The 13,510-nt window shown below is 33.0% G+C and overlaps 1 protein-coding gene across 43 annotated transcripts; it reads right to left on the minus strand.

The window, feature by feature from the left end:
• Window positions 1-4,178: 4,178 nt before the first annotated feature.
• LOC146921312 (uncharacterized) lies at window positions 4,179-9,037 on the minus strand. Of its 43 annotated transcripts, none has more exons than XR_015012109.1 (7): window positions 8,592-9,037; window positions 8,337-8,393; window positions 7,997-8,196; window positions 7,764-7,904; window positions 6,816-7,013; window positions 5,473-5,547; window positions 4,179-4,524 (listed from the first exon to the last, which is right to left on the minus strand). XR_015012109.1 is itself a non-coding variant. In XM_085714738.1 (4 exons), the coding sequence occupies exons 1-3, from the start codon at window positions 8,751-8,753 to the stop codon at window positions 7,724-7,726; spliced, it is 537 nt and encodes a 178-aa protein (XP_085570864.1). In that variant the 5' UTR covers window positions 8,754-9,037; the 3' UTR covers window positions 6,881-7,013; window position 7,723. The 43 variants fall into 43 exon arrangements, 4 of the variants coding, with proteins under 4 accessions (XP_085570864.1, XP_085570863.1, XP_085570865.1 ...); XR_015012091.1 differs by having other exon boundaries at window positions 5,473-5,535; window positions 7,764-7,909; XR_015012087.1 differs by having other exon boundaries at window positions 5,473-5,535; window positions 7,764-7,909; window positions 7,997-8,211.
• Between the last annotated feature and the right edge of the window lie 4,473 nt (window positions 9,038-13,510).

Here is a 13,510-nt window from a genome sequence, read left to right on the forward strand (position 1 = left end):
GCTACCAACCCAACAGCTACCTTTGCATCTTCATCAGCTTCCTCTTTATCAGATCTAGATTCACTACCCAAATCATCCCAGGTTGCCATTAAACTCTGCTTAATCTGCTTCTTGAGTTTGCTTGGTTTGAATGTAGACCTCTTTGACTTGTCCTTTGACTTTTCTCTTTGAAGATCAGGGCATTCAGCAATGAAGTGTCCAGGCTTCTTACAGTTGAAGCATCCCTTCTGATCTTCTTTCTTTGAGCTTCTGGAGTTACCCCTTCTGGAGAGAAACTTTCTGTTCTTCTTGGCCAGATATTGAAGTCTGTTTGAGAGCATGGCCATTTCAGCAGCATCTGGTTCAGAATCTGAACTTGACTGTTCTTCCTCTTCAGATTCAACTACTTTGAGAGCTTTTGATGACTTGCCTTTGGATGGAAGAGCTATTGATTTACTCTTTTTAGTAGACTCATGTTCATTAAGACTTAACTCATGAACTTTGAGAGAACTAACAAGATCTTCGACACTTAAAGTGTTTAAATCTTTAGCTTCCTCAATGGCAGTCACCTTTGGTCTCCATCTGGCAGGTAAGCTTCTGAGTATCTTGCTTACATGATCAGAAGCAACATAGCTCTTCTTTAGAATCTGTAGCCCAGAAACTAAGGTTTGAAACCTTGAGTACATCTCCTCAATAGTTTCATCATCCTTCATCTTGAATAACTCATACTGATGTACAAGCAGGAGAGCCTTTGCTTCTTTGACCTTCTTGCTCCCTTCATAATTTGAACAGAGAGAAGCAAACATAGCTTTAGCAGTGGATTTGTCACTCATCTTCATATACTCTGCTTTGGGTATGGCAGTGACAAGAGCTCCTCTGATAATATGATGCTTCTTGTAAAGTTTCCTCAGTTCTGGAGTATGTTTCTTTCTATCCACAGCAGCTCCTTCTTCATCAAGGACTAAATCACCAACACCATCTTCCAGAATATCCCATAATTCTTCATCTAGGCTCATGATGTAACTGTAAAAGTTGGTCTTCCACCAAGAGAACTCTTCAGCATCTCCATTGAACTTTGGAACTTTTCCAACACTGGTTTTCTTACTATCACTATAATCATGTGAGACATTTTTATAGCTAGTATCACTAGGACCAGTAGGAGGAGGAGTAGACATGTTTTTCTCAGATCTTTGACTGTTGCACGGTTAAGTGTTACACAACAGACCAAGGCTCTAGATACCAATTGAAGGTGAGAAAAACACAAGAAGGGGGGTTGAATTGTGTTTTGAAAAATTCTTCGTTTCTCCTTAAAACTGAACACACTGATCAGAAGCTAAGTGAGACAGCTTCTGAAGTGATAATCAGAATCTAAATGCAGCGGAATAAAACAGAGAGAAAGAAGAAGAACGACACAAAGCAATTATACTAGTTCCTTCCACAATCCGGAAGTAGTCCAGTCCCCCTTGCACTTCCAAGGAGATTTCACTATGAGTAATATCTGATTACAAATGCTCAAGCACACAAGCAAGAGACTTCCTTTGCTCAAGCACACAAGCTAGAGACTTCCTTTGCTCAAGAACACAATCAAGAGACTTCCTGCTCAAGCACAACTGCAAGAGACTTCCTAACTAAACAAAATTACACAGAAAATTGTTTAAGGTTGAACACTTGATATACAATCAGAGGTGCTCACAATACAAATCAGATACAGACTCATTGGACTTAAGAATTTCTAAGATATGACTTTGAGACACAGAAATTCTAAGTGAATGCAGAACAATTTCAGCAGAGGTTTGGTACTTGTGAAACTCTTGTGAGTCTTTCGTTCAACGTTCTTGCATTACCAAATCTCTAGGTCTTCACTCCTTTATATAGAGGTGTGAAAGAGACGTTGTGAAATTGCCAGCACACCAAAGAGTCGTTGTTGAAGCTTGATCTTTCACCAATGATCTTTTGCCTGATTTGGTTGTTGTCCTATGAAGAACCAATTTGAAATCCATTCCTTATCCAAAGGAACATATATGCAGGCGAGACCGTATTCTGGAGCTGTTTTCTTGTCTTGTAGCGTGGACACAAAACAGAGTAGTGGAGAACGTGGTTGTACAATTCGTACAAAGTACAATGTCAACGCTTTCGTCCAAATTGCAAGCACAAGCCTTCAAACACCTTTGAAATGACCGTTGCAAAACTCCACTAATCCTTTGTTTGTGTTTTCGAATCCAATAGACAGCTTTTGCATTGATAATTCTTCAATTCTTGAATCTTTTGCAAATCCAGTTGAGATTCAGCTTCTGGTGAAATAGCTTCTGATGAGGCAGCTTCTGATGATGCAGCTTCTGATGATATGACTTCTGCAGCTTCTGATGATGCAGCTTCTGATGATATGACTTCTGGACTTCTTGTCTTCAGGAGCACTATTCTTACTTCAGAAGCGACTTAACTTCAGGAGCACTATCCTTACTTCAGAAGCGACTTAACTTCAGGAGCACTTTTTCTCTTCAATAACAAGTTGCCTTCAGGAGCGTCCAAGCTTCAAATTTTTGTTGTTTCCTTTGCTCTTTATTTGCTCATTCAGAACCAATGATGATGTAACTTTATAATTATGGTCCTGTACACTTGAACAAATATTAGCTAGTCCAATTTACAATTTTTAATACCTTGTTATCATCAAAACTCTTTAAGGTTCATTGTTAAACACATTTTGTTCCAACACACACCACCTTAATCTGGGACAATAAATGATGAAAAAACATGAAAAGTGCATCGTCTTTAATCATTTTAATGGAAGAGAGAGAATCCACTGTTCAATGACTTAATGAAATCCATGTTGTTTTCCTCTAAAAAGATAAGTTGAAAAATAAAATTAAGAGAATAATAATTCCAGAGACAACTTTAAATTGTGTCTTCAAATTAAAATAAAAGTGAAGCAAAATCAATTCTAACCTGATTCGTGTATTCCTCAAGTGGTACAAAATTCTCTTCAGAAACTTCAAATATTTCTCCGTCAATATTCTCTTCAGCAGCACCATCATCCTCTTCCTCCTCTTCAACTTCCTCGTTAAAAAGATTCGTGTATTCCTCAAGTGGCACAAAATTTTCAATTAAGGAGAAGTAACTGCAAAGCTTCTCCCATTCCTTCAACAACGAGAGGAAAAGTTCTGCATTGACATTTCTAACCTGATTTATGATGTAAAAGTGTGAGAATCAGCCTTGAAACCGCTTGATTATCATATCCAGGGCCGGCCCATAGCCCGTCGAGGCTGGGCTATGACACCGGGCCTCAATTTTTTTGGGGCCCAAAATATTATTTTTTTGTTTCCAAGGCACGAAAATATTGGTTATATACTAATTAATGTGTTATATTATCAAAGAGATTGCAGTGCATCAGTGGCATGGCCACTTTTTGATTCATGATTCAGTGGGGGTGGTCATGGGTTCAAGTCTTGCTTGAGTATTTTTTGTAATAATTTTCTTTAATGTTTTTTTTGGGGCCTAAAATTTAATTTTTTTTACATCCTTTAAAAACTAAAACCGGGCCTACGGATTTGTTAAGACGGCCCTGATCATATCATATCACGTATAATACTGAGTGCAGATTATTATTGCAAGAGTGACATCAGAGCATCTAATACTGTATCACTGATGAGGTTTTTAATTATACCTCCATGATTTTAATTAAAGTGTACTGCGTCTTATACTTTAAACTCCATAAATTTAGAGAGTTTGTTATATATGAAATTTTGAAAGATCTTCATAACACTTATAGATTATTTTTTACCTTCAAAAGTGTAAAGGTTGTGACAAACTATATGTTATTAAAACTAGTTCATCTACCCGTGCTATCGCACGGGCATTTATAGTCTTGATTATAAACAATATAGTACCAATCCGAGTAGGATATAGTAAGAAATCAAAATACCTAACCAAACTACATTGCATGTAAATAAGAAGAAGAGAACTTACTTGTGATTTCTTCTTGAAAATTGAACAAAAATTGAGCTTTTAAATTTTTGCATTGGAAAGATGCATACGTGATAAATGTTTGGCGCCCAACAATTAGAGGATTAAGGTTGCCACATAATCTCAAGATTGTGTGTAGATCAACACAGATTGATCTAACGGCCAGAACCATTTGGAGCCAAAATCATTAGGATTAGGGTCGTGCTGACGCACGACCATTTATAGTGTGGATTAAAATATAGTAGAATATAACACATAATATATGTACATTGTTGGTAAATAGTTTCAAGCCAGTCTTATATAGTAACAAATAAAATTAAGGATCGCCCTTTGTCACACGGAATTATTACAAAACAATTCACAATCTCATGAAATATGAATGGGTCTTAATGTGACTTTTTTATAAAAGTTGTTCATAATCCATAAGTTGAAATACACTTGGAAATATTATACATATGCAATCATTCTGAAAGCATATCCTATCGCATTTTCCATCTCACGAAATCAATGTCCAATCCGTGTCATTCCGAAAGGGTCATATAACAATAATGACAGCAATATCTACTAACTTACATTCCAAATCACCTGCAAACGTTCAAAAATATAAGCAGATGGAAGGTATTAGTGTTTATATTAAACATATATAACTTAACATTAACATATTTCAATTTGAAATCTGCCCCCATTGTCAACATTATCTATTACAAATTACGATAAATTTCTCTAGAAACCACATTAGAAGTTAGATTGATATTAACCCACTTGGGCAGACATGACAATATAATTTGCAACTAATTTGAAGTGACCATATGCGTGATTAGTCCAATTATCAATAGATCTTGTATTGTTCAAGAATAACACATTAAAAAGGATTTCAAAAATAGCATTGGATTAGCAAAACCATGTAGTATAATGAACTTCACTGCAATCCTAAATTCATGAAAAGCACAAAATGTAGTATAATGAACTTAGTCGTAATCCTAAATTCAAAGTATGACGACCCTCTAAGTTCATTGCATAACTTTCAATAGCTCTCTCAACTTCATCAAAGTATGAACTCTCTCTTCTCAATTGACTGTGCCAAATTAGCCTTGCACACCAACATAACATATATCCTGATTAATTAGATCCAAAAATACAGATGGAGAAGAAACAAATAGTAAATAACATGGAGATGATGATTTGCAGATACGAATTTATACAACCAATTCCATCAACCTCTCTTTTCCGGAAAGTCTAACATGATATTAATTACATCATAGAGGCCATGATACCTCATTGTTCACAACAATCCAAGATCATGATATTATTTTAGTTTATATAAGTTAAGGGGTTGGAACTCAAGGAAGAGGTTACCTATGAATTGAAAAAAATTCCTTTCTAACAGAATATAAAAAAACAAAAATAATTTCATATTAGATAAAAAAAATTAGATGTATCAAAAAAAGAGTAGTAATATTTAAGTTTCATTAACTATACACACTTCAATTAGTTAATTTGATTCACAATATTTCATTTTATTCCAATTCATACCTGAAAATTCTTCTTATTTCATCTTGACCTTCCTCATGAGATTTGCAAATGTCCATTCCAAATCTGTTCAAGGTTCTCCAATAATCATGTCCCAACAAATAAACTTTAGTCTTCTTAATTCTAATACAATCTAAAAACAAACTACAACTACCAACACTATAAAGCAATTTCTAAATGAGATGCATAACTACCAAGACACATTCTCAACATGAAAGACCATGCTAAATAACTTTCTGAGTTGCTATAAGATTCAAATGCATCATACATTTTTGGTTCATGTCTAAGGTTTATATGTAAATTCTTTTTAAAAAATAATACAGTTGAGTTTAGATTTGTTCCAATATCATGATATAGCATTCATACTATCATAGTATCATTTAAAAAACTAAATTGCATTGTATGCTACCTAAGGCTATTTTAGGTTCTAAATGAGCCAACACATTGTTATGCAGGTAAAAATTTAAAAGAAACTCATTTATAATCTAAATCAAATGAAAAAAAACAAATAATAATGAACAAAAGTCAGTCTTAAAGTATAAAGTGCACAAATAAAAATATGAGTTCACTTGTTGGCCAACAAACTTTCAGCCATATTTTCATCTTTTCTTCACTGCATTATGGAACCAAAAGGTTGCAAACTCCCTGTATAACTCAATTAGTAGTCATCAATAACTCTATCCAAACTCCAAATTAAGCTCACTCCAGATTTTCCTTTAAAGATATTTATATTTATCTCCCTCTAAAAGTCTAGCATAGCTCAATCCCCTAACCTCCAAGTCTGAAACATGTCTCTATACACATTCTAGTTTCTATAAACATTTAGTATATCACATTCTTAATTTCATGTACAGTTTTTTGTCGTTGAATCATATCAAAACTAATCTCATATATTGTACACATTCATTTTGAAGGTTTTTGGATATAAAACTTAATTAATAAAGATAAATTGTATAAGAATAAAAAGAATAAATCAAGACAAAAGTTAAAGCTGTAGGGAAGAAAAAAGAATAGATGAGTATCCAAAATTGAACCTCAAATTACATAGAACTTAAACCATTTCAGTGATCAAAATAGTTGGTAACAATATATCATCAATAGAATTCTTTAGGTAAGTTATAAAAATATGATAAAATTAGAGACACATTGATAATCCTTGTTTGAAAACTGTTACTTTTAAAATCATTGTTCGCAATATTTAGAACAGAATGTTTTCAAGATTTTAAACAAATTCATTATGAAGCTTATTAACAAAAGAACCAGAACACTTTCTTATCACACAACACAAACTAAACAATAGAATCACGAAGCTGAGTAGGTGGAGTAATAAAGGAAGAATCAAGGACCTTGGTTTTTGTTTCGCATTTCACATCAGGTTGCTGGACACGAAGCGACAATCCACCAACAATATGGTAACGAAGACACCAAGGCAAACAATGGCATCCAGGTTCAAAAACATCGGCAAAATTTCCAAAGTGCTCTTTGATAGCAACATTGGACTGATCAACTTGAACGCATCCTAGTGCTTGACCCATCTTTCAATCCTGCAATGGAATATCACTACTCATCAATTAGATTATACTTTATGATAATTTACATTTTGCATACATCAATCTGTTTAAACTTTTGGAATTTACACAGATGAGTATTCCGACATAGTACAATAACAGTAATAGAAAGATGTGTAGGACATGTTTGAGTAAACAACTTAATAAATCTCATTACCATAAAGATACTCTTAGCATTGAAGAACTCTAACTAAGAAATTCAACCCAAAATAGTTTTGTAATTGTACGCTCACTCATTTTGCACGTTCATTTCTTCTGCCTCAAATTCTTAAAATAAAATACCCAGCAAAAAAGACACAATATAATGAGACAAAAGCTATAAAAAAACGAAATCAAAACAATAAACAGGCCAAGTCTTCAAACTTTTTTGAAAAATCCTCTGCTACCATAACTGAGTATTGAATTGAAACAAACTAAAAAAGAACATTAAAACCTTTAAAATAAAATGCATTTGAGTTACATTTGAAATGTGTTGATCTCCTGGGATTTAACATTTGTTTTTCAAGTTTCATGAATCACTTTAGCAGCCACATTTGAAACAATATACCTAGGAAACCAACCAAAATTAAAGATAGAAGAAGAATAAGAAGTCATCGAAAAACCAACCAAATGCAAAAATCACCTAAATCATGTAAAAAAAAAATAAGAGGTAAAAATCAATTGAAAGCAAAACAGATCTACACACATCAATATAGATATTTTTGTCTTAGTCCTAATTCCTCAAACCTAGGGTTCGTCAGCGAGGTCGCAACAGTAGATTCGGCTGTTCTCCGGTCTCTCGTCAACATTGAACAAATTCCGGTGGTTTCATCCATTGCGGCTGATGAATCTGGACAGCCGTACAAAATATGACGATCTGATCCCTCACTGCCCTGTCCAGAAAAAGTAACAGAGAAATTAAAAATAAAAAGAACATCAAATGTATTTTTGAGTGAGAGAGGAGAGAAAGGAACAATAACCTTCACTTTTGCGGTTGTGCCCTTGTCTCCAGCAATCCTCCACCCTCGCCGCTGCTAGCGCATGGAAAGAGACATGTTGAAATTGAGCGAAGAATGAAGCTTATATTGCTGACGCATACACCTTCACCGGAATCGCTCTCATCGGCCTCCACCGCGTCCGTTAATCTCACCGTCACCACCATCATCGCCGACGTCCTCACCTACTCTATTAGATACTATCATTATCACAAATAAATTAAAAATTATAATTTATTTATATGACATGATCTCAATTATGATGAAGATAGCAAATCAACCTAATAGAATGATTAACAAAAAAAAGGTGAATATAATGATTTACCTGGAGAGGAAAATCTAATGTTTCGAGTGGCAGATTTGAATTGGAATTTTCTTCTCACTTTCAGATTGAAACAGGTATTAAGATTTGAATTTCGACTATCATGAAACAATAAATAAACAAACAAAACAGAAGATTGAGAGAAATCCAATTGAAATTAAAGAAACTAACCTATGTGCTGAGAATAAAAATCGAAACCTTGATATAAGAGCAATGAAAAAATAGTATTTGGGAGAGAAAGAAGGGTTGCGACGTTACCAGGGAAGGTTGCGGGGAAGAGAACGCTTTGAGTTCCTCCAAGGCTTCTTCCTTCTTCTTCGCCTCCGGCCCTCCGCTTCTGTCTCCACCTCCGCCATGTTCAGAAGATCGGAAAGCTTCTCCGATTTCACATTCAGTTTCGAGGTTTGATCCGGTTGCCATTTATCGAAGGATGAAGCTGATGAAGAGAAGTCTTCAGTGTCATCTTGTTGAAGGTGCTACGGCAGCGGCGATTGTAACGTGATCGCCGCAACTGACGGCGTGGAGGATGATACGACGGAGGGAGACAATGGGGAGAGAGTTCCAGGTACGGTGGTGGAAGAATATTGGAAAGAGAGAGAGAGCTTATTGGAAAGTGGAAGAGAAGACTGTGTTTATTGAGAAGACTGTGTTTATTGGAAATTGGAAAGTGGAAAGTGCGTACGTTACGAATATAATTGTGATTTAAAATTGAAAGAGAGTGTTTATTGGAAATAAATGGATTGTGTGGAGTTAGCATAGATTCATCTAATGGTCAGAATGAATTGGAGCCAAAAAGATTAGGGTTAGGGTTGACACATTTTCTTAACATTGTTATTAGTATTAGAAATAAGTTTGATTTAGTGAAAATCTTAAATCAAATCAAATAGACATACAAACTTGCTTAATGACTACATTGCTTAATTCTGCATATCAATGGAGATGCTTTTAGTTATCATCATCAAAAATATAGTAAAATCAAATGCTTCTTTCCAAAAAAAAGAAAAAAGGGAAATAATCTGGTGTGGCAAATGTTTCACAGTGGATCCGTCCCTGCTCTGAAATTTAAAATATATCTCTAAACTTCTGAAATTTAAAATATATCCCTATACTAAATAATTGTAACTAATTTAAAGAATTGGACAATAATTTAAACATAAATAATTTGTACAAAAATCCTTGCAATTGAACACTTTTATAATCCCCAAAGTTTCATTTTTGTTTTTGAAAAAAAACATCCCTACAATTTTAAAATTCTACTTCATTCTATCGTTGGTGATGGTGATTGGATGGACCCACCAATGTTTCAGAATGCCTTTTATCCGAGCTTAGAACATGTTCACTTATAGGCTATAAGCTCTGCTACATGTAAACTCTCATTTGATTGAAGAAGGTTAGGGTATGTCTACATTAGTTTCTGTCTTCAGTTATTCATAAATATCGACATGATGCATAATCACGACAGACAAAGGGTGTCAATTCTGAATTTTCAAATAAATATATATATTTTGATTCTAGCTAGCTTCTCACAAATTTTGTGAACATTCCTTTCTTACTGATAAATGTGAATGTTTTGAGTTATATAAATGCATATCACTGTCTTAAGTTATTCATAAATATCGACATGATGCATAATCACTACAGACAAAGGGTGTCAATATTACAAGACAAATATGTTTTTTAAGAGACCACATACATTAATTACTTACTAAACATAAAAAGTGTTTTTTACTTGTAATAGTGTCGAGAGAGTATTTAGATATGACTCAATAATTTGTAATTAGGTATTTGTACCAGTTTATAATTACATATTTAAAAACTATTCAAACATCAAAGGATGTAAATTAGGTATTTGTACCAGTTTATAATTACAACTTTTTAATGTCAAAAGCTATATACAAATTTTTTACAAACTAAGTTTCACATACAATTTTTTTAGTTTACCTACCTGTTTAATATTACTAAATAATTCAGACAACACTAGGATAATTAATCCTAAGAAAAATAATTACATGGAAAACCTTAAAGAAAACAACAAAATAAAAAGATAACTTGCCAACATACCTTGAGCTCTAATCTGAGAATGGTTAACTTCTTAACAAGACAATCCAATGGATTGTCATCCTAGATTTCTAAGAAAAACACTCGTTTTGGCTCAATGAGTTTCCTAGTTGTTTGATGACCAGCAATGTTGAATTAGAATGAATTATAACTAAATGAATAACAGTTCATTTCCAAAAAACAAAAAATCAATTAAGTGCGTAAGATATAATTGTGGTTGAAACATGTATGTGTTAAAAGACAACAAAAGAGATAACTTACTCTGTCATTTGATCTATAGTACCACTGTGCTGTAAAATACAGTCCTCCATCAACTGCTTCAAACATCTCAATAATTTTACAAATGAAATGGTAATCATCAGTCTCCCCCTAAATATTAAAAGAAAATATATCATACACAAATTTAGAATTCCCTTAAAACCAAGTGTGCAAACATATAAAAAGTGAAAAATTTAATAATGAGGCATTCTTATCATTGTAGTATATTCAAACATGTGGAATAATTCAATAATAAACAGTATTTTTCTTTAAAATCGAAAAAACTATAATGCTAAGAAATGAGACTGATAAATGAGAACTCAAACATAATACTTCAATCAATCAAACTCACCTGCACATACGCATCATCATAAAGTTTGTATATCACTCTCCCATCCACTTGTGCCTCTGTATAGTGACATCTAGCTAGAAGAACTTCCTCTTCATCACTGTTGTGCATAAAAACAGCATTAAACACCAACAAAACATTATAAAATCTATCAATTCAACATGTATTTGCTGATATCTCAACAATGTTGAAGAATAACTTTCACAATTAAAAACTTACCTATTTGATCTTGAACGAGATTTCTTCTTTTCCTAAATCACAAAATAAAATAAAAAATTAAAAACTGATAATGATCAAAGCTTATCTGATCAGAATTCAATAGATTTTACATAGTGTGCTTTATGATAGTGTGACTAAGCTATTGCATTCTGGGTTTTTAAAGAATTATTTACCAACTTCAATCATCTAGGAAATTAACAGTCATTAAAATAGTCATTATGAATGTTATAGTGTCTACTCTTGTTCAATCATCAACAAATTAATGATTCAAGGCACGAGCATACAAAAATTTTGAGTTTACACCTACGTAAGTTAATTTTAACACCAAAAGCCGATACAGTAACAAAATATTCTAAGAGTTCACTTTAAAGTTGGACAGTCATCACTCATCACCGCAATTAAACTACTCTTGTTATATTTAATAATAATAAAATCTTCAACATATGATTAAAATAACAAAAATAATGAACTTTGTAGCACCAACACTTCTAATCAAATGTGTGTGCTCGTCCAGTGTCAAGCACATGTCAAAGAAACAACAAATACACACATGTGATTACATTTAACTCTCGTTATTACAAAATATTGCCGGCATCAACATGTGAATGTGAGTGTCGTGTACAATGTCCATATTTGTCTTCATAGATAGAAAACCAACAATTCTTTATTCTTGCATTTAAGTTTTATATCAAATTGATTTTTAACTAAACAAAATCTTTCTGTCAAAAGAAAAACTATGCAAAATCTATTTTATTTTTAAAATATCTTTTAAGATAGATTCAATTTCAATACAACACTAATTGCTTATAAAAAAAAGGAAAAATGTTAACAAATAGGCACATGTGATTACATTTATGTTATCTTATATTTTTCATCTACTTAGTTTAGGGTGTTTAAAAGCATCTCCAATGGGAGGTCCTTACTTAACAAAGACCACTCCCGGTTAAGGACCCCCCATTGGAGGAAGAAAAAATGAGTCCCCATTAAGGAACGAGTAACTATATAAGGACCCTCTCTCTCTTGGCAACTAACGGGTCCAACATTTAAAAGAAGTAATAAAATATGTATTACTTGTTCCCCCTTGCAAAAGAAGTAATAAGTTATTTTTATTTAATGATGTAAAGTTAGTGGGGTCTATTTAAGTACTTTTTATTGGAATCTTTATTAGTGTACTTTCATTGGAGTCATTGGAGTCATTGAGTCTTTAATAGATACTTTTATTAAAATATTATAAATAAGTGACGTGTAACGTGAGGTCCATTTAAAGAGTCCCTATTAAGGAACTATAAAAAATTCACAATTAATTTGTTCTTTAAAATTTCATATTGTAACAAATTATTATAATAATATATTTTATTGAAGTATAATAAAAATGTTATTTTGTTAATGACAATAACAATAAAAATATAATATAAACTAGCAACAGACCCGTGCTAAGCACGGGGCCCGTGCGGAGCACGGGCTGATCCTTAAATTGCGATTTATGCATCAAAACGCATTTACAATATTATTTACATTCAGAAATAAAAAAGTTAATTATAAAAAATAATGATAATAATAAAAATATTGAAATAGCTGTTATTAAATATTATAAAGTGGTAGACCAAAAATATGTGAAAATATTATAAATAATAAAATCACAATAATGATAACTGGGGCGTTAATAAGCCCCGTGATTTTATATATCACTGAAAAATATTTATAATTTTTTTAGCATTTTTTAATTTTTATATGAATTTATAAACAATAAATATGTGTATCGTGCAAGATTCTTATATCAAATTATAATTAGTATATTATAATTACTCCCACTATTATTTAGAAGATACAATTAGGCATGATAATGGGGCGGATGAGGACAAGTTTTACCTTCCCCGTCCTCATACCTTACTACCATATACATATCCGCTACCCTACCCATATCCCACGGAGATAAGAAATCAAATCTCATCCCCGTCTCTGACGCGTTCGGGTATCCCCGCCCCATCCCTGCAATGGATAATTTTTTTTTTTTTTTTTATAAAATAGAAGTATTTTTCTTTCTCATGCGCAATGTTGCTTTGCATTACCCTGCAAAGAAATGACGACGATAGATCATGGTTATTGTGATGGAGAATAGAGAGAACTCTGAGAAGTGTGTGTCATCTGATAAACTGGGACTCTAATTATGTGACTGAAATGATTTATGATTTGAGTTTCTTTTTATATAAAAGGGGCAATAAAATGATTTTCTACATTCGGGACGAGTTTGAGGTGGGTATACCAATATCCCCTTTACTCATCCCGTACCTGT

Source organism: Medicago sativa, chromosome 5, assembly GCF_051527215.1.
Source record: "Medicago sativa cultivar Bolivia chromosome 5, Bolivia_mono, whole genome shotgun sequence".
In the NCBI taxonomy this organism is placed as follows: Eukaryota; Viridiplantae; Streptophyta; class Magnoliopsida; order Fabales; family Fabaceae; genus Medicago; species Medicago sativa.

What these genes read in the sequence shown, in the direction of transcription:
- LOC146921312 (XM_085714737.1), bottom strand. Translation starts at nt 8,753, where the DNA reads ATGGCAACCGGATCAAACCTCGAAACTGAATGTGAAATCGGAGAAGCT. An exon ending in ACAAGGGCACAACCGCAAAA is followed by an intron (nt 7,905 to 8,002) that starts GTGAAGGTTATT and finishes TGGACAGGGCAG; the next exon opens with TGAGGGATCAGATCGTCATA. An exon ending in ACCTCGCTGACGAACCCTAG is followed by an intron (nt 7,585 to 7,763) that starts GTTTGAGGAATT and finishes TTGGTTTCCTAG; the next exon opens with GTATATTGTTTCAAATGTGG.